General features: G+C 50.4%; 1 protein-coding gene across 14 annotated transcripts in view; it reads left to right on the top strand.

The window, feature by feature from the left end:
* The window catches only part of VEPH1 (ventricular zone expressed PH domain containing 1), an 80157-nt gene extending 68113 nt beyond the window's left edge, over window positions 1-12044 (top strand). For 13 of the 14 annotated variants that reach the window (XM_027464365.3, XM_072042291.1, XM_072042290.1 and 10 more), the window contains 2 exons: window positions 7779-7915; window positions 11278-12044. In XM_027464365.3, coding sequence (XP_027320166.3) covers window positions 7779-7915; window positions 11278-11514 — 374 coding nt within the window. In that variant the 3' untranslated portion in view covers window positions 11515-12044. The remainder of the gene's footprint in view (window positions 1-7778; window positions 7916-11277) is intronic. The other variant, XM_038183651.2, reaches the window with a different exon arrangement.
* The last annotated feature ends 6895 nt before the right edge of the window (window positions 12045-18939 follow it).

The raw sequence follows: 18939 nt of genomic DNA, 5'->3' as shown, positions 1-18939 counted from the left end.
TGGGTTTGGCTGTTGGCACCAGTCTGGAGACACGAGAGGACCCCGTGAGAGTGGTGCTGGGGCTGGGATCCCGTACAGGCAGTGTGGGGCTGGTGTTTTCTAAGGGCTCTGAACACGGGGGAACGGCAACGAAAGACCCCGATGCCAGGCTGTGATTCCCAGTGAACTCCTTGCTCTTGGGTGAGTTCAGCAGGAGCGTGCAGATGTGGGGACGTCTCTGTGCCGCTGACAAGAGGCTCTCGAGTCTGTTCTCAGAGCACTTGAGCTGACATCTCGAGTAGCATAAACCGTGCGTGGTGCCGGGTGCTAACAGCCCCCGGGAAGTGGGAGCTGACACGTGCCCTGGAGCACCCGTGGCAGGGTTTGGCACACTGCTCCCCTGCTTACACATCATTGTGCTGGGCTGGGCTGGCACAAAAAGGGTTTGGGTTTGGCACAGAGGTGTGCCAGAGCAGCAGCTCTTGGCCAGATGGGTGCAAAGCGTCCATCTCCATCCAACAGGAAAATGTGCCTCCTCACAGCCTGTCCTTCCCAATCGCTTCCTTCCTTCCTGCTTCATGCAGGTATCTCCACGTGCCCAAACCCAGCAGTCATCTGCTCCACTGGTTTTATCGCCCTGTTCATATCCATGGGGGTACGGCCTCCCTCGGTGACCCTGCCACCTGTCTGTCCCCACTGCCGCAGCTGAGGAGGGGAGACCTTAATAAATATCAGCATCTACAAAATCATCATTTACTCCCAGATTTGGAGCCAGGGCTGTGAGTTATGGGGTGCCTTTGGGGATGGTTGGGAACAGGAGGAACTGAGCACACAACATTTTTGGGCTGTAACTGTCTGTTCTTTTTGTAAGCCATTTCTTTGTCTCAGTTTAAAAATAAAAAAATAAATCAATTGCACGGCACATTGTGAATATCACAGCTTGCCTCTCGAACCTCAAGGCCTTCAGAAGTCAAGGAAAATGAACTATTTAATGGGTCAAGGCACGTGAAGGGAATACAGAAGGCAGTGCTTCACGGGACAAAACCTGCAGGTGAATGGGCAGTTCCTAGCGCTGGAGATGCGGTTCTGGTTTAGCTGGGAGAGGTCGTGCCAGAGACACTTGGGGGTCTTCAGGGATTTATAAGATGTGAGAGAAAACAGAGGGCTCAGAGATCTCCTTGAGCGTGAAAGAAATGTAAAGCTGTGAGACATCTTTCATCCTCCTTCCACAGTCGGACGGACCCCGTTGAAACCCACCAGTACTTTTGAAAGACAAAAAAAAATAATTTCTCCCTCTCAGCAATGCTGTTTAGCAACCCAATTCTTCTTAAAGAAGGAATTCAGAGGGAAATTCTTTTTCCATTATTTTCTTTTGTTTTCTGTTAATGTCGGGTTTTGTTACATTTTTTGGATACCGTGTTGCAAGATGCCATTTATCCCCCAGACTTAGGGAGGGATTATGCCTTAAAGCCTGGCTCTTGCCTCGGGATGCCAGCTCCGTGATGGTTTTTGCAGATGCAGTGGGGAAGGTTTGCGGAGCCGCGCTCTGCTGGGAGGCTGAGTTAGCAAGGGAAGAGGCAGTGGCAATTAACGCAGAGAAAGTTCGCCTATTTCACATGCATTCTTCTGGCTTTAAAGCATTATTTAGGCAACCACACTCTTCCAGAAGTGCTGTTAAATCATCCGGATTTTTTTTTTCCTGCTACCCCTGAGCCAAGGAGGGAGAAAGCATTCCTGCAAACCCTACTCATCTGCCCACATACACGTACGTGCCCTAACTGTGCGGCTGGTCCCAGAGCTAGGGAAGCCAAGTTGCACTATTTTATTTTATATTTTATTTTATTTTAACAATAACCATTCAAGCAAGGACATAAGGCATCTGAAATTTTAGTAAATACAGTGTGCCTCTTGTTAGGAAAAGCTGGCTTTTAAGAGCTTCATTTCAACATAACCTTCTGTATTGACAGTTGGCTTCACAAGCTCTTGCACAAAAAAATTCAGTAAAACCACTTGATAGCCTGTGAGGGAATTGCAGTACATTCCAGATTCTGGAAGCTTACAAAGAAATTGCAGTAATCCCTGTGGGCTGCAGAAGAGACATTGTGCCCATGGGCAATGATTCGGGTAAAACTGAGGGGTTTTTATGAATTCCTCCTTAAAAAAGCAATTCACTCAGAATAGCCTACACCATATTAAGTTCTGAATACATTTATCTTTTGCTAGCAGTGGTGATTATCGAGTGAACTGGAATCTCCCAGCTATAATGCTTGCTTGAAAATTATAAAAAGTGGCATTCAGTAATGTGTCCTTTCCAGGTTTTCAACAAAACCAAATGTGATAATTAATGAAAGAGAGCGAATCCATATTCCCTTAGGTTAATTGCATTTATCTTCTTCTGCTTACCACCCACACGTTTCATTCTTTCAAGTTAAGAGCAGCTTATTATCATTGAGATCATTCATGATTGGGCTGAATTTTTGTGGATGGCTTTGTTTCATCAAATGGAAGATTGAATACTTTTTTTTTTTTTTTTCTTATTTGAGTTCATCTTGCAAGGGTTTGGTTTTGGTTTTGGTTTTTTGTTTATTTTCTATTTATTCACTACCCAAACTACTTCAAGATTGATGCAGTGCAGTTCTGCAAAGAAAGCAAGATACAATCAGGAGAAACTCATTCCAACTTACGTCATGGAGGACTCTTATATCTATGGGTACTATTCAGGGTTAAATTGATTTTGTAGCTGGTCTCTCTTTCCTGAAATGGTTTAAGAAGCAATGGGTATTATAGCAAGTAACTATTCATTTTCAGCTTGGGTAATAGTTTTAGCTTTATTGGGTGTTCTTCAAGAAAATAAAAATGTACTGAAAAATATATAGTAGATAGTTTGAATCCTTCAACTCCTTTTTTTTTCTAGCTAGAGATCTCATGATATGTCAGCACACCACTGCGATTTCAGACCCAGAGGAGATTGTGTGATCACCTGGTTTAACCTTCTCTAAAACAACAGCTAAAGAATCCAGTCCGATAATGCTTATGTCAAAGAATTTTCTCTTTGATCTGTATCACTTCAGTATATGTTTCTAAAGATGTCTAAACCTGTTTTTTAACAGTCGAGTGAAGGAGAACCCGTGAGTTGTTGCTCAGGTAAATTAACCTCCTGCTAAAACATGGGCTTATCTCTGGGCTGTCTCTCAGACCTGGATCACGTTAGGCCCTTCCCTGTTATGAGGAAAATCTCTGTGTAGATTTTATCGTGTCGCATCTTGATCTTTGCTTAGGAAATTAAAGAGAATGCACTTCATTAGTTTCCCATGATGCGAATAATCATATAAAAACTCTTGTATGACCATTCTGAAGTCTTCTTCGTTTGTCTAGATTCATGCGAGGTGAAGAAATCAGAACGAGACAGAGGCTTTCCAGCAATCGATGTGTGTGTGAGGAATGTGCACGTACCCATTGTCGGTTGTTTGCATTTTTTAAAATTATTCTAACTGTATTAAAAATGCAGGTATTTCCATGTGGTAAGCAACGGGGCCACCAGCGACTGCATTTGGTTTTGGCTAGAGTTCAGAGAGAAGAGGAACTGCATTTCTGAGGCAGGACGGGTTTGCTCGGGTGCCCCTTGCCAACAAAACTCTGCGCACTTACTCCCACTTTCTGCACACCGTGGGCTGAGCAGCCACAGTGGTGACCGAGTAAAATCCCAGTAAGGACCGGGACAGGCTGCACCAGGATGCCTGGGGATGTGGCAGTGGCCTCATGCCTGCGGGGAGGTGATCAGGAAGGTAGGGCCAAGCTCTTCCAAGGGTGCAAGGGCAGGAGATAAGAGGTATAAACTGGAACGAGAGATGTTCAGGCTGGCTATAAAGGAAAACTTTCCCACTGTGGGGATGATCGAGCATTGGAACAACTTGCCTGGAGAGGTTGCTGAGATTTTCAAGTCCCAGATCAATAAATCCGTGAGCAACCTAGCCTGACCCCAGCGCTGACCTCGCTTTGAGCAGGAGGTGGGATGAGGCACCCCGTGAGCTCCCTTCCAGCTGAATTATTCTGTCATTCTGTGAAGCTAACCGCAATCAAAATAAGCAAAAGGACTTAGAAAAATATTGGAAAAGAGCTTCATTCTTATCTTTTGTGAATCTTTTTCTTCTAATCAGCCCCTCAGACATACTGGCATCTGCTTCATTATGACAACTTTGGAAGCTGACAGCGGAATTCCCTGTGGACTTCTCTGTGGATGTACACAAGAAGCGCTCTGTTATCCCTGCTTCCACCCACCGAGTGCTTAAAGGCAGACCAGCATTTCTCTAGTAAATCCAGTTTTTGAAAGATTTTGGCCATAAATATCCAATCTGGGCCAAAATTGCACATCGACTTCCTTTCTCATGTTGCTTTCCTGACCACCAGCCATCTCAGTATCTTCCAGTGCAGAAAACTTTGTGCTTTAAAGCTTCTCAGTTTGCCTTAGAACATGTTCTGTGCTGGAATTGGTATCAAAGCTGTTCCCTGGCACCAGGAGCCAGGTAGGTGTACAAGACGTTGAGCAGTTGTCTTTTCATAGCAAAACTGTGTTTTGCTGTATCTAGATGTTTATACATCTGCCATCAAGGTCTGAGAGTTACTGTACACATTATGAATTCTTTGTAGTTCTCATTTAGAAGTAAAACTCCTACCCTGTCTTATCCTTTGCTCTCTGACTCACTGAGAGGGCTTTGTTGCAGCAGTTCTGACACTTTCTCTTGGGAGGCGATATGGAACCGTGCCGTTTTTATCTCCTACATGCTACTGAGATAGTATTTCCTGACGTCAAACTGCATATTCTAACAGTGGCAAAATATCCTCCACCAAGAGCCTGCACATGTGAATGGCAAATAATGGGAACGATGGAGGTATGAGCCTGGATGTCCTTCGGTTAATTCCCAGCCCCAGCTCCATCGTTCCCAGTGGTGTTTCTGTGCACATCCCCAGCAGCCAACTGGGCCGCTGTCAGCAAAGAGGTGTTACAGAGGCACCCCATCCCTGCATGCTGTAACATCCGTGTGGCCAAGGAAGGCTTTAAATCCCCTCACCTTTTGACAACAACATGTATTTTCTTGATCCGATCTCCAGGATTTTCACATCAGCTCAATATTGATCTCCAAACTGCCCTTGCCCCAACCATGCTTCTCTGGAAGGCCCAGGACAAAAGCTTGCCAGCTGAGGAAATTTATTGAACAAGGGAAAATGTGTATCTGTAGTAGTTTTGAAACCAATATTTAACGCAGTTGAAAAGTTCTTATTAAGGGGCACGCTGTGGGACGTGGCTCTGTCCCACTGGAAGGCATGTTGTGAAACTGGTGCAGCCCCAAACCAGCTTCCCCGTAAATTTGTGCAGTTTTGCAGTGACAAAAAATTGCTCGGGGAGAAAATAAGCCTCTGTTTTACTATGTCAGGTTGGGTGTTGTAATGCATCGGTGCTGGCAGGAAAATCTGCAGAGACGAGCTGCCACGTCGAGCTCGGGGTGCTGGGGGGAGAACGACCTCTTTATCACAGAAATCCGAGGCATGCTTCCCCATCACGGCTGCAACTTGGCCACCCCCGTCTTCATTCAGCATTCTCCTTCCAGAACATCGCTGTCTGCAGAGACAGAAATATTTGTCGTCTTTCGTGAGGAAATTGAAGTAGTACGCACTGAAGACCCCCGATGCCTGCAGCTCTGCCAACACAAACAGCGCTGGGGAAAGCATACATTCTTTATCTAAATCTAAATTCGTTATCTAAATTGCGTTTGCATTGTTTCCCACTACCAGAGCAGAGGTAGCAAAGAGAGCTACGTGTCCAGAAAGCCACAAAGCCTCTGAAGCCCCAGGTGAAGCCCAAGAGCAGCAGCAGCGCTGCCTGTGGTGGCTGCCCCTTGGCACCGCGCTCACCTCGTGTCCTCCCGAGGGCCTCAGTGTCACAGCGGTCCCTCGTGCTGCGGGCTCTGAAGGGCCATGCACAGATGACAGCAGAGGCTTTCGAGAAAAAGCTTTGCTGGCTAAAGCTGAACGCGAAGGTATGTGAGAACGGCCAGCCAGAGGATAACCAACTATCTGACAGATGCTGGGAAGGACTCCAAGCCAAACATCACATCAAAACACATCCGTTCTCAGGCTGCTTACGCCTTGGCCTGCTCCTCAGTCCATCTGATCCGTCCTGTCCTGTCTGACTAAAAATAGAAGAGAAAGCGGAAAAGAAGAACCAGCAGTGGCATTACAGAAGTTACAAGTTGCTCGCTCCGTGCACAAGGGCAGCAGCTCGAGGCTGCTCCGAGGGCAGCGTTTTGGAGCCCAGGGTGATCCTTGTGGTTGCTGGGCCTTCCTTGTGCTAGAAGCTTCCTTCTCGGGTGCAGGACTGGGGGACACTCCTCCAGCTTCCAAAATCCCATGGCCATGGGGCTGATGATGGAGGTGGCCCAGCCTTATAACCACACTGTGAGCGAAGCGCGGGGCTTCCCAACATCCATGCAGTGCTTTGAGTTCTCAAAGGAATTTAAAACATAGCGGTATTTTTGCAGTAACAATTATGTTTGGTCTTTGTAAGGGAATCAACGGAAGAAAAACCCGCGGTGACAAACCTGAGCTATTTTTCTAAGGCAGGCTGGAGTCACTTATCAGACCGCTGTGGGAGATGAATGGACTGGACGGCGCTGAGCCTGTGTGTCTGTGTCCTGCATCCCTGCGGTTACTGAGAGCTGCACGCTGCTTATTTGTAATCACATTTTAGATTATTCATGTACAACTTGCTGTAGTGCAGTTGGTCGGGGGGCAGAAGCTTTTGTTTCTCCCCTCTCCTCCTCCCTCATCGCTGACTCGGGCAGAGCTACCCCTTCGTTCACCTGATGTGTGCTCTGTACGGGTGGCGTTCACCTGCACGTGGGGCACCACTGCTGCTATAATTATTCCCACCCAGTTTGTTTGAAAGCGGTGTTAGTGGCTGATGACGCACTAATAGTTATCTGTAAGTAAATTTTGCCACAAAACAGTAAAAACTTGGCTGTCCCAAGCGGTGACAGCGGAGGGCCCTGACTGCTCCTGTGGGGGTGGCACTGACCCCTGTGTAGGCCGAGCTGTGAGGCCCTGGCCTTTGCGGGCCAGCACCAAAATAAATCGTGTTATTTTATACATGGAAAAGCGACAGAAAGCATCACACTCCCAGCGGGTCAGTGCTGTGAGATTTACAGGGCAGAAGCACCGCTTGGTTTGCTGTAAGGGCTGGTTTTTACAAAGTGGATCAGCAGCCTTAAACGACTTCTGAAATATCCCTGAAGAGAGAAGAGGGAGCCCGGTCCTGACGGAGGGGAGGGGAGGATGAGGAGGGAAGGCCGTGCTGGTGGGGGCTCCCATGGGACGGGCACCTGGCCTGCCAGCCCACACAGAAATCCTGGCCCTCCATGGGGCCACGGCTGCCACAGGGGAGCTCAGGGTCAGCCCCGAGCTGTTCCTGTCCCTCAGACCCCAGAGCAGGAGCACAACGGCACCGAGCTCTGCAGAGCTATAAATTATTATTGTGGGGCTGAGGAACAACTGGGAGGCGTTACGGTGGGGGAGGTACGTGGGGAATAAGGGAATAATAGAAAAAAAGTGACAGGCAGAGCAGGCCGAGCCATCGGCTCCATCTGCCAGGCCTCCCAGGCAAAACACGACCAAGGGCCTGAGGAGGGGAGGGATGCAGGCTGGCAGTGACACGGCCAAGCTGCAGAAACCTCCTCTGCATCGCGGCAAAGCCTGGCTTGCCGAGAGGAAAGAACTAACCCCTGGCTGTGTGTTCACCTCTGCAGTGGTAAATCAGGATGGCCAGCCTCTGATGGAAGGCAAGCTCAAAGAGAAGCAAGTCCGCTGGAAGTTTATCAAAAGGTGGAAAACTCGCTACTTCACCCTGGCTGGCAACCAGCTGCTCTTTCGGAAAGGAAAATCCGTAAGTCAGAAGAACGTCAGCTTGATCCCTTTGTTTCCCTCCTCCGCATCACCATTTCCCAGAGGTTTTCACCACTCAGCTTTTTCCATGGGCTCTGTACACCACACGGCTGACTCCAGCCAAGCGCTTGCTCGCGGGGTCTGTTTATGCTTTTCTTGCTGGATCAGGAGCGTGAGACTTTGGAGAGGGCTCAGCGTGAGGCTGGCAGTGCTGCTCTGCAGGCTAATGGCTGCTGCAGCCCTCACGTCTCGGTGTTTTACCCAAACCCTGCCCGAGCATCGTCCCTGCTGCCTCCAGGCACCCAGCACCAGCTCCCAGCTGATCCAAAGCTCCTGCTTCCCGAGTGCATCCCCTACTGATGGGACTCCAGTGGGATAAGCTCAGGGTGGGACGGTTGTGTTCAGCATGTCTAGGAAATCAGGCCCATCCAAGCATCTCGGGGCAGTCCCCTAAATGAAACAACAGTTCACTTTTTTTTAAAGCCTTGCCTGCTTTTGTACATTAATAGCAGTTCTTGAGGTGATGGCGTTACGACTGGTGTTACTCGTACAGGAGGTGCAGGTTTGCTTAAAGCGAGGTGATGCTGAAGTGCTCTTCTCCCAGAGGAACCAAGTTTGTTCTTTCACATCTACCCTCACCTAAATTCAGGGTAACTCTGCTGAAATTTCTGCAAAATTGTTCAAAATTTCCACCAAAACTCATGACAAGTTTGTTCTGGGCATAGAAGAGAAGGTAATTGAATCCAGTCCTCAATAGTTATTACTTGTCAGTCATTAGAAGCTAACTTTCTTCAGCTGTTCACAATGAAAATTATCAAACATTGTGCAAAATCGTCCTTTTAGTTTTGTCGCAATAGTTTTCTCTTAGATAAACCAAAAATAGCAGCATCTTCCAGTTAAACCAAGCCTCAATATTTCTGGTAAAGAACGTCTTTTATTACAGAACCCTAGCAAAGCTCTTTAAGCTTCTGAAATGGCTTCCTGAATCCCTTCTTCCAAGAAACACATCAGGGCATCCAGCCTAGGAGGAACAAGTGCCTTTCATGGGGCAGTACGACCCTCCTGAGAGCAAGTACTTCATAAAATGGCCTTTCCTTTACTTTCTAGCAACTTTTTCTGACGTTTGGTTGAGATCCTGAAGATGGTTCAACCCATACAAGCGTTCCAGCTTCAGTTCAGCATTGGCTGATGTTTCCTTCTTAAGGTGTCAGAATAATTGTCACTTTCCTAGCGACTTGATTGGCTTAAAGAAATGTATTTAATGGAATGGATTTAATTAGCTCTGCAAACAAGCCAAGCAAAAGTCACGTCAGAATACCTTGATTACTCCTGGGATGCCATTAGCATGTAGCAGTTGCCTCCTTGCATTTGCATTCTCGGTGTTCTTGTTAACGTGAGGAATGTTCAGCCTTTTGCTGGCAGGTTAGGTTGTCAAACAGCAGATTCTGCTTAATAGCAGAGTCTATATAGGTTAGCTGCCCTTTTTTTAGCTGGCAAACTCCAATTTTCTTTGCTTTTTCTAAAGTTGAACAAAAATACCTGGTTCCTCCGAGCAGCAGGCTGGCGTCCAGCCCCCGGGGACAGCAGCGGGGTGTTGTGCCTGGGCAATCAGTCTTTCAAGTTGCTGCGTTATATCCTGTTACTTCTATGGCTCTGTTTGTTTGTTCGCTTGTTATGTTTTTTAATTAGAGAGTTGAGTCCTGTTGTTAACCATTGCTTGGGCTACAGCCTGGGAACCCCCTGAGCCCTGCAGCTTGCGCTGTGTGCGTGCCCAGAGCTGACTGCTGCAGACACCAAGGGAAAGGCTTTGCCTTGCAGCAGGGCTGGAGCTAGGACACCGCACAGAAGTGCTTCAGACAATTAATGTGCAAAATAAGATTTTCAAACCCACTCTGCTGAGTGTGCCCTGACTGCAGGCGTAGGAGACAGCCAGGCTCCTGGTGCTCCTCCGCAGCTGCGAGGGAGCGCGTCCCAGGCTGGGCTTGGTGGTTTCTCACGCACAGATCCTGCATCTTTGCACCCTTGTGGGGTGAAGCAGTTTGCCTCTCGGTGCTGGGGAAGTCTGGTCAGTGTCAGACAGGGAGCAGGCAACAAAGTGCTGGTGCTGGGCCAGAGAGCGGCAGGAGGGAAGGTGCCACCAGCAGCAGGGAGGCAGCGGATGCACGGAAAGCGCTGCAGTCGCGAGCACTGATGTGCCCAGGCAGCTTGAGGTGTCGCCGGTGAATGGTTCTGTATTAAAAAGGAAAGGTTTCTGCCCGGCCACATCTGGTGCTGATTGCGGTGCCCGAAGCAGCACAGGCCCTGCCTGGCTGAGCGTGACAGCTCTGCCCCTTCATCTCTGGCGTCGCTGAGCAGGGACAGGCGCCGCGTGGGTGTTTGGACTTTTCACGCTGCTCGCTTGAAAACACAAACCAAACACAGAGGAAGTATTGTGAGATAGCCAGCTGGCTGTGCCTGCCTCTTCCCGGAGTCCCACTACAAACCTCCCCTTCGTAGAAGTAACCAGAAGGACAACATTTGCTCTGCGTAAGCGATCGTATGGCCAGTGGGTGAAGGGGCGGAATTAGAAAACCAAAATAGAAGAGGTCTGAAATGAGTCCAGACTCCTGGAAAACAGTGGTAAACTCCTTCCACAGAAATGTGCCTGGGGTACATTCTCAACTTTCTGTAGCAACTTGAGGTCAAGGGCTGTGTGTCCATGACATAACATGAAGGGAGCGGGTCGGTTTTGCTAGGCAGGCATCTGTGTCCGCAGGGCTGCTCACGGGGTGCACAGTTCTCTTGGTACGTGGGGAATTGATGCTGCTTGCCTGCATGGAAGGAGCAGAAAGGTTTTGGAAAACCTGCTGTACTCCTCTTGGTAAAAAGCACAGGGAGCTCAACAGGAGAAACCTGAGCAGTCTTGACAAATCGGAGCCTTGTGTTTAAACTTCTCATCTGGGAACCACAGTTGGTATCTGTCTGATGAGCTCTCAGATCTCCTGCAGGACACGTCTGTGACTTTGCATAATCACCTCTTACGCTCCCCGCATCACATTCCCACCCTTACCACGACGCCAAGATTTCACAGATGTACACTTTGTACATTTTCAAACCGCATTACAACTGAGCTGTGCCACGTTCCCCGCTCCCCGCTGAAAAATGCCCTGACTTCCCTCCTGTTCCCGGAACAGACACAAAGCATTTGCTCTGTTGTGACAACCAGGACAAGGAGTTGCTGCTTCCCTTGCTAGGGGAGAGCCAGAGAAGGGGCTTCAGAGGCAGAGCAGGCTCCTGTTTCTCAAGGAAACACTGCTGATCACCCATCAGGGTGGTGGAAGCTGTACCGCATGAACATGGTTTTCTTTGTCTCCTGTGTTTCAGAAAGACGACCCCGACGACTGCCCCATCGAGCTCAGCAAGGTGCAGAGCGTTAAAGTGGTGGCGAAGAAGCGCCGGGACCGCAGCCTGCCCAGGGCCTTCGAAATCTTCACCGACAGCAAGACCTACGTCTTCAAGGCCAAGGACGAGAAGAACGCTGAGGAGTGGCTCCAGTGCATCAACGTCGCCGTCGCGCAGGCAAAAGAAAGGGAGAGCAGAGAGGCCACCACCTACCTGTAGGGCTGTGGCACCTCCAGGACGGGGCAGCTGCCTGCAGGCTGCTCAAGGGGAATGTCCCCAGCCCCAGCTGCGGGGATGTGGGGAGCTGGGGGGAGGCTGTTGGCAGGGGCCAGGTTGGCCGTGGGGCAGCTTTAATGCCACCGGGGGACCCAGCACTGCGCCGTGTGCTGGTGTAGACGTAGCTTGCACATCCGCAAGCGAAATGCAGCTTTTTCTTCAGCCTAATTGCCTCAGGGCCAGGAGACGTGGTGAGAAACAACCCAGCCCTGACCCCCCAGCTCCTGAGAGATGAGGTCTCTGCGGCTTTGGACACTGCCGAGAGCATCTGAGGATGTAAGGGCTTGCTGCGTTCCTCACTCACTGTCTATCTGTGAAGAGATAATTTTCCCTCTTATTTAATCTCAATGTACCTTACCTTTTTACTGTTTATGTGCCCATGAAAAGAAAATCATAGTTGCTTCTTCTTTCAGATCTGAGATGGGGCAATTTTAAAGGTTTAATAGAGCTGAAAAATAAAATTCTATATTACATGTTTTGCTTTTCTCTTCTTTCTCCTGCTTTTTTTCCCCCTATTTGTAACTGAATGTAATTTTAAAAATATATATTCCCTTTTTTTTTTTTTTTTTTAGTCATTTGTCTTCACTGTTCCGTAAGTTTTTAAAATGTCTCCAAAACTGAAAAATGCCCAGGTATTTATTTTGCTGTTGTTGTTGTCACCCTCCAGTAATTCCAAAGCAGAGAAAGCACTGCAGAAAAGATGGAAAGCAAAAGAGGAAAGGAGGGGAAAAATGAGTGAGACGTCTGCAGGTGAAGAAATTAATTTGGAGATCAAGGCTGAGTAGATATAAAATCTTAAACTTCCCAATCTGCCTAAAATCTAGAAAAATGTATCTTTTGGAAAAAAGTTGTTTCCAAAAAAAATTGCCTGTGGTGATTTTACTGACAGATGGATCTTCCATTCAGCAGGAGAGCCCCCAGCATCTCAAAGAGCTCCTTGCAGAGCATTGCTGGGCAGCCGCTGTTTCTCCAGTGGGGTAGAACAGAAGTAACGCCTGCCTCTGAATTCACAGCCTGATCTCTGCACCGTCCCAAATATTCACAGCTCTCCTGGTTTCATGCGAGCCGTTGCTGCTGAGCCGTGATCCCCATCAGGAGCTCTGGTTTGGTTATTGGGACAGACGTGGGCCTGGTGCGGGGAGCAGAGGGTGGGAAACAAAAGCAAACCAGCTCAAAGCTGGCTGGGGCAGTGTGATCCGAGGAGACCAGGCTCCAGAAGGGGCTTTCTGGTGGCAGGGATGCTGGATCTGCCCAGTGCCACCACGCTGCCCACCCTTACTCCTGATGCTGCTGTTGAGCACCGGCTGCTCAGCCCAGGAGGCCCCCCCAGCACCCAGCTCCTTTCTTATCCAGCTCTCCACGTGTTCCCCAAACCCTCTGAGACTGAAACAAATCCAGCAAACCCTTCCAGATGCTCTCACGCTCCTTTATCATCTGCTGGGAGTTCGTGTAAGTTGATTTTGTGTTGCTGGAGAGTTCCCGGTCCTCCTGCCAGCCGGTTCCTCCCAGAGCTGAGGCTGGAGCTGCCTGCAGCCCTGCAGATGAGTGCTGGATCACGAAGTGCCGCAGAGTGATGTGAACAGCTCTGTTAAAGCCAGTCACCGAAAGTTCACCCATCAGGGGAAACCAGCTGATGGGTTTCGGTAAAGCTTTCAACACGGCTTCCCCTAGGATCCTACTGGACAAAATGTCCAGCCTACAGCTAAACAAAAACATCACGCGATGGGCGAGCAACTGACTGATGGGCAGGGCTCAAAGGGCTGTGGTTAATGGGGTCACATCGGGCTGCTGGCCGCTCAGCAGTGGGGTCCCCCAGGGCTCCGTTTTAGGGCCAGTCCTCTGCAATGCTTTTACAAGCGATCTGGATGTAGGACTAGAAGGTGTTTTGAGGAAATTTGTTGATGATACCAAACTGGGAGGAGTTGTTGACTCTGTTGAGGGTGGAAAGGCCTTGCCGAGAGATCTGGACAGACTGGAGAGCTGGGCGATCACCAATCACATGAAGTTTAATAAAGGCAAGTGCCGGGTCCTGCACCTGGGATGGGGCAACCCTGGCTGTACGTACAGACAGGGCGATGAGACGCTGGAGAGCAGCCCCACAGAGAGGGATCTGGGGGTTGGGGTTGGCAGCAGGCTGAATATGAGCCAGCAGCGTGCCCTGGCAGCCAGGAGGGCCAACCGTACCCTGGGGTGCATCCAGTCACTCCGAGCAAGCCTGGTGGCATCTGCGTAGGTCACAGCACTGGAGCTCAGGGGCATAACAGGCTGGCCAAGTAAAAAATCCATAGACAAGATGGGCTGCGTTTCCTCCTCATCATTTGCCACCTACGCATCAATTCAAGGCACCTGATCGCCTGTGCGTGCGCATGTAGGCAAGGAGAGCACGCTGCTTGCTGGCGGCTAGCTCCCAGCCCGCGGGGTGCTGCAGCTGAGAATCCAGGGCACTGCTGAGTGATTCCTCTATGAGCATGAAGCTGCGATATGGGATAAGGCTGTGGCTGCTTCACCTGCTGCCTCGGAGCTTTGTCATCAGCACCTCGCTGTCGTCCGTCCCTCACGTCCTTCCTCGCAATCCCAGCGTGATTGGAACAATATGGAATGCATAGCTGTGTTGTTAGAGACCCCGGGGTCTGTGCCAAGAAATAATTACATAAAATAAGAAGCTTAGCCACACTTCTCCTGTCTTAAATTAAAACTTGGAATGAAATAAAAGAGAAATTCAGCTGGCAACTTATTCTAGTCATCCTCCTAAAAGGAGAAACACAGAAATCATCAATCTAGTTATGATGAGAGCGAGGAGATTTAAAAATAATAAATAAAAATTAAAAAATAAAAATCCCACATTTGCAAGATTTCTTCTTGGACAAATGCATAAATAGCTTTTTTCTGGTTCTGTTCGCAATGCCATGTACTGAAACCTTCTAACTCTGCATGGCCGCTGCCCTCTGACCAGGGCACGCTCCGGCGGTTCCCACTGCGTCGCCCCGGTTTGTGGCTCCTCTCCGGAGCCATCGCTGCCCACAGGGGACGAGGGCAGTGTCCCAGTGCCCCGGCACCCAGTGTCCAGGCCCAGCACAGCATCGCTGCTCCTCTCTTCCAGGAAAGGAAGGAAAGTGGCTGCCTTGCGCAATGCTCAGCACAAAGGATGTCAGTCGCACTCTGCTCTTGGGTGAATTAACCTTTGCTGAAGGACACCATTATTTAGGAAGTGTTCGGTGAAGGAAAACAGCCTTCGTCTTGTGGAGAGGGGTGCAGCAAATCCTTTCCAAGCCCTGGCTGTAAGGGATGCTAAATCCGCCAGGCGCAGCCAGCGCCGCGCTCGCTCCTGACGCTCCGTGGGCAGGCTGGCGGCGGGGGCTGGTGGTGGGGCCTGGTGGTGGGGCCTGGTGGTGGCACTGCCCCCAGTATGGCCATGGGATGTCCCCAGGGGACGCAGCCACCGGCAGGGAGAGCTCCCAGCCCACACCAGTGTCCTGTAGCCCTTTGGTGGCCGGGAACTGATCCCAGCCCGGCATCCCTGAGGAAACCAGACCCGACGCTGGATCTGGATTCTCCTGAATACCAGCAGTTCCCAGGCTGGAGCCCAGTTTTACAAATGATCTTGGTTTCTCTTGGAAGCAAACACTGGCTCATTCAAGCATTTTTGTGTAAAAAAATAATCCACTTTTCTGTGGGAGACCTGGTGTCCCCCCAGGTGGCTCCGTGACGCAGGGTGTGCATGGCAATGAACGCTGTTTAACTTCACCCAGGTTTCTGTTGTTCATAATCAAACAGTGCTTCCTTTCAAGTGTATTTGTTCCGATATTGTCTGAAAAATCCTGCAGCTTCTTCCTGGGCAGTTTGCAGACGGCAGCTTTTGCCCACTTTCTGGTCCCGGCTCTGTCCCAGCAGCGTGAGCTCAGCACCCACAGCCAGCCGACGGCAGTGCTCCCCACAAACCCTGCGGTTAAATCCTTCTTTCCTCCCCAGGGCCGAACTGACTGAGCTTGAAAACGAACCGCAGAAGGCCGGGACATTTGCTGTGCTCCAGGAGGGCACAATCCCACACACGGCCTGCCCAAGCGGGTGCAGGCCGGGCCGGAGCCTCCGCAGGCCCCGCGCTCCAAGGCCCCGGTTCCTAGAAACGTGAGCCATAGGTTGTACTCCCAAGCTGCCTTCCAAGGGCTTGTTTATGAGAGCTGAGCCCGCTTCTGGGAAGTTTTCCAAGGAAAGTTTACCCTCCAAGTCCTCCCCTGCCTCCTCGAACAAAGAGTTCTCCATGGCGTTTGACAGGAACAGAATAAAACAGGCGATAAATGCTGAGGTATTGCACACAGGCACCGCAGGCGCTGTGGGTATAAGTGGAACAAGCTGGACTTTATTTTTCACTCCCGGATTTTCCAGGTTTTCTGATCCCACAGGAACAACCTTGCCTGCCTATTGTCGACAACTCATCTAGCTCATATTGATGCTGATGACTAATCCTGCGTGGCTGAAACCCTTGGCCCCAGCGAGGTCAGGCACAAAGCTCCTATTAACTCTAATAGGGCCACAGTTTCACCACGATCGCTGCCTGTCTTAGCCTTACCTTCGAAACCTCCCGCAAGCACTGCAATAATGGGACCTGTCCCCGCAGCACCAGCAGTGAAATAGAGACACTTCCCACCCCGCTGGGACGAGGGCTGGGCTGCCTCTCACCCCTGCCAGCCTCGAGCATTGCCGTGGCTCAGCGACCCGTGGTGCTGCTCTGCCGGGGACACATCCACCCCACAGCAGCACCGCTCGTGCTTGGGGCAACTGCGGTGCTCCAGGCAGCTTCCCCCAGCCGAGGGGTAGAGATAAGCAGGAGATAAGCAGGTTTTGTGGCTATTGCCCTAGCAGAAACACGCCTGCACCAGTTAGGGAGCATTTAGATTGCACCTGCAGAGGAAGTGGACGGTGATGAATTAGATGTCAAATTGCCGACACGTTGAGCTGGCTCAGCGATGCCACACATCTCCCCGTTGTCTAATTAGGTGAAGAAAGAGGCAAAACCAGACTTGGTGCTGAAATGATGTGGAGCTTTCCAAACTGCCCACGTTGGGTTGGTTGTGCCAGGATGCCCATGTCCTGGTGCTGGTCCTGGTCCCACCAGGGGATGTCCCCAGTCCTGGGGAGCCCCGATGGGTCTCATGCAGCCTCGGGGCACCTCAAGGGTCAGGTTTATTTGCTTCTGTAAGTGTGGATACTCTGGTATAAATTCTCTGTCTGTCTGCTGTGGATACAAAGCATTTGAAAGGTAATCCCGGAGTTTAATTAGCTGCAACTTTTAATACGTACTGAAATCACTTGACATTTTTAGGACAGAAGTACTGTTTTGTTCAAGCAATAGCTATTGTTCAGGGGCCAAGTTTTGCCTGCTGGTCTCTGCCCTCCACTTCTTCTGGCTCTTCCTCAGCAGGGAAATCAAACTAGACATACGAGTTCTGTATGTCCTGTAGACAAAGCATGAGGAAATTAGAATCTGAGGGGTCTTTACAAATCAAACAATGCCTTTTGTTGCCAATAACAAGCGTATCCAGCTTCTTTTCAAGAGAGTTAAAAAATTACCCTCTTGGGAACCATCCAAGGCTGACCTCGGTGTGGAAACCTCGCCCGTGCTGGCGATCGTGGTGACAGCCCCACAGGGCACCGTGGTGGCCGTGCCCCGTGCTGGGCTCACCGGGCTGAGCCCCCTGCCCTGGCAGCACCGCCGAGCCCCAGCACCCTCAGACCAGCACCCTCAGTGGTGGTCAAACCTTCTCTTGTTAGTTATGCATGGAAAATATGTGTGTCCATACGAGGGATCTTTGTTTTTACAGTGGCTTTTTTATTATTATTTTTATTTTTGTGATGGACAGCTTGACATACCCAGGTAACACTTGCCAGTGGGTACGGACACGTCCCTGCCGGGCCGGCTCTTTATTGCAGGAGGAGGCCGTGTGTCACACGGCACAGAACAGCCCTGCCACCAAACATCTTTGGTTGCGGTTTGGGACTTCAAGCCCATGTGCAAACACTCGTGGCAAGTGCTGTTGTTTTTCCTTTGAAGAATGTACGTGTGAAAACCCTTTGCTTCAGTGCAGGTGGTGTTTAGGCAACAGCAGAGTATGTTTTTCCAGCTGTCCGTGCCTGTGCCTGAGTTTTGACACCGAGAAGCCACCGCCAGCTTTCCGACGGCCGTGCCGAGCTCTGAGCCCTGGCTGCCTTGGCCCCGGTGCCAGCAGCGAGCGGCCGTGGGTTTGCTGTGCTCTGCGGCACCGTGTGCTGGCCGTGGAGCTGTCCCAGCCTGCGTGGCCGTGGTTCTGCCCTTCAGCCTCTCATCTTTGCTGGCCCTTACGCCGTCTCACCTCCCTGTTCTCACACTGCCCCTCAGCAATCCGCCACGGTTGCTCTTTGTTTGGAAGGGAAGTGACTCCAAAATGGAACAGAATTCAAGAAATAAACAAAACTCAGGGCCACTTACACCCTATCCGTGCTTCGCTGCCCCACCTGGCTCACCGGGACCCCTCTGTTCCCCCGCCCCGGCAGCAAGCCATCGGCACCAGCAGTGGGGTGGGGAGAGGAGGAAGCAGGTTGTCCGCTCACACCTACGAGGTACGGCTTTAAAACATCCACTAAAACCCACACCACAGGGAATCAAAGGCGCTTTCTAAACATATCCCATGTGTGCACGGGACTGTGACTGCTCTGCTGGCTCCCTGCCGGGGGCTGTGCAGTCTCTGTTTCATTGTGTTTTCGCCATGTGCCTGGCAGATTTGGATCCAGCACGATATGTCTCCGGGAAAATCGAGCCCAGCCGGTTCAGATTGCCATCAGTGGGGCTAACGGGGACATGGGGGAGCCCCACAGCACCCCTGGTTTGTGGCTGAGGGCACCAAACACCAGTCCTGGGGGCAAGTCCTCTCTCACAAGGGTACAGCCGTGATCTTTGGCAGTGGACCTGTGGCCATCCTGCCCACCACATCACCATGAATATTCCCAAAAAGCAGAGATGAGCCCTGAGCCCTCAGCAGAGCTCACTGAGCACCACCAAGGGGCACGGCTGGGTGGTTTATACCACGCTTTGAGCCCCAGGATCCTTTATTCTTCCTTTCTGCTACATGGAAGGAGGAAGGGGCCACGGGACCCTAGTTGCATCTCGCTCCATCAGCCAAAATCATCTGGAGGCTAGAAGCAAAGGTGTGCAGGAGAAACTGCCGGGAGACCACTGAACCACCTCGACCATGTCTCATAATCTCAGGGGATAGATTACCAGAAATGGTTCACTTTGCCTAATACACCATCGGCCCCTTGCTGTTGTTCCTGCTTCCTGACAGAATGGCTGGTTTGCAGGCAGGAAAAAAAAATTAAAAAAAAAAATAATTAAAA

The sequence above is a fragment of the Anas platyrhynchos genome, chromosome 9 (assembly GCF_047663525.1).
Source record: "Anas platyrhynchos isolate ZD024472 breed Pekin duck chromosome 9, IASCAAS_PekinDuck_T2T, whole genome shotgun sequence".
Taxonomy (NCBI): Eukaryota; Metazoa; Chordata; class Aves; order Anseriformes; family Anatidae; genus Anas; species Anas platyrhynchos.
The sequence above is the reverse complement of the archived record's forward strand: the minus strand, read 5'-3'. Positions and strand labels throughout refer to the sequence as shown.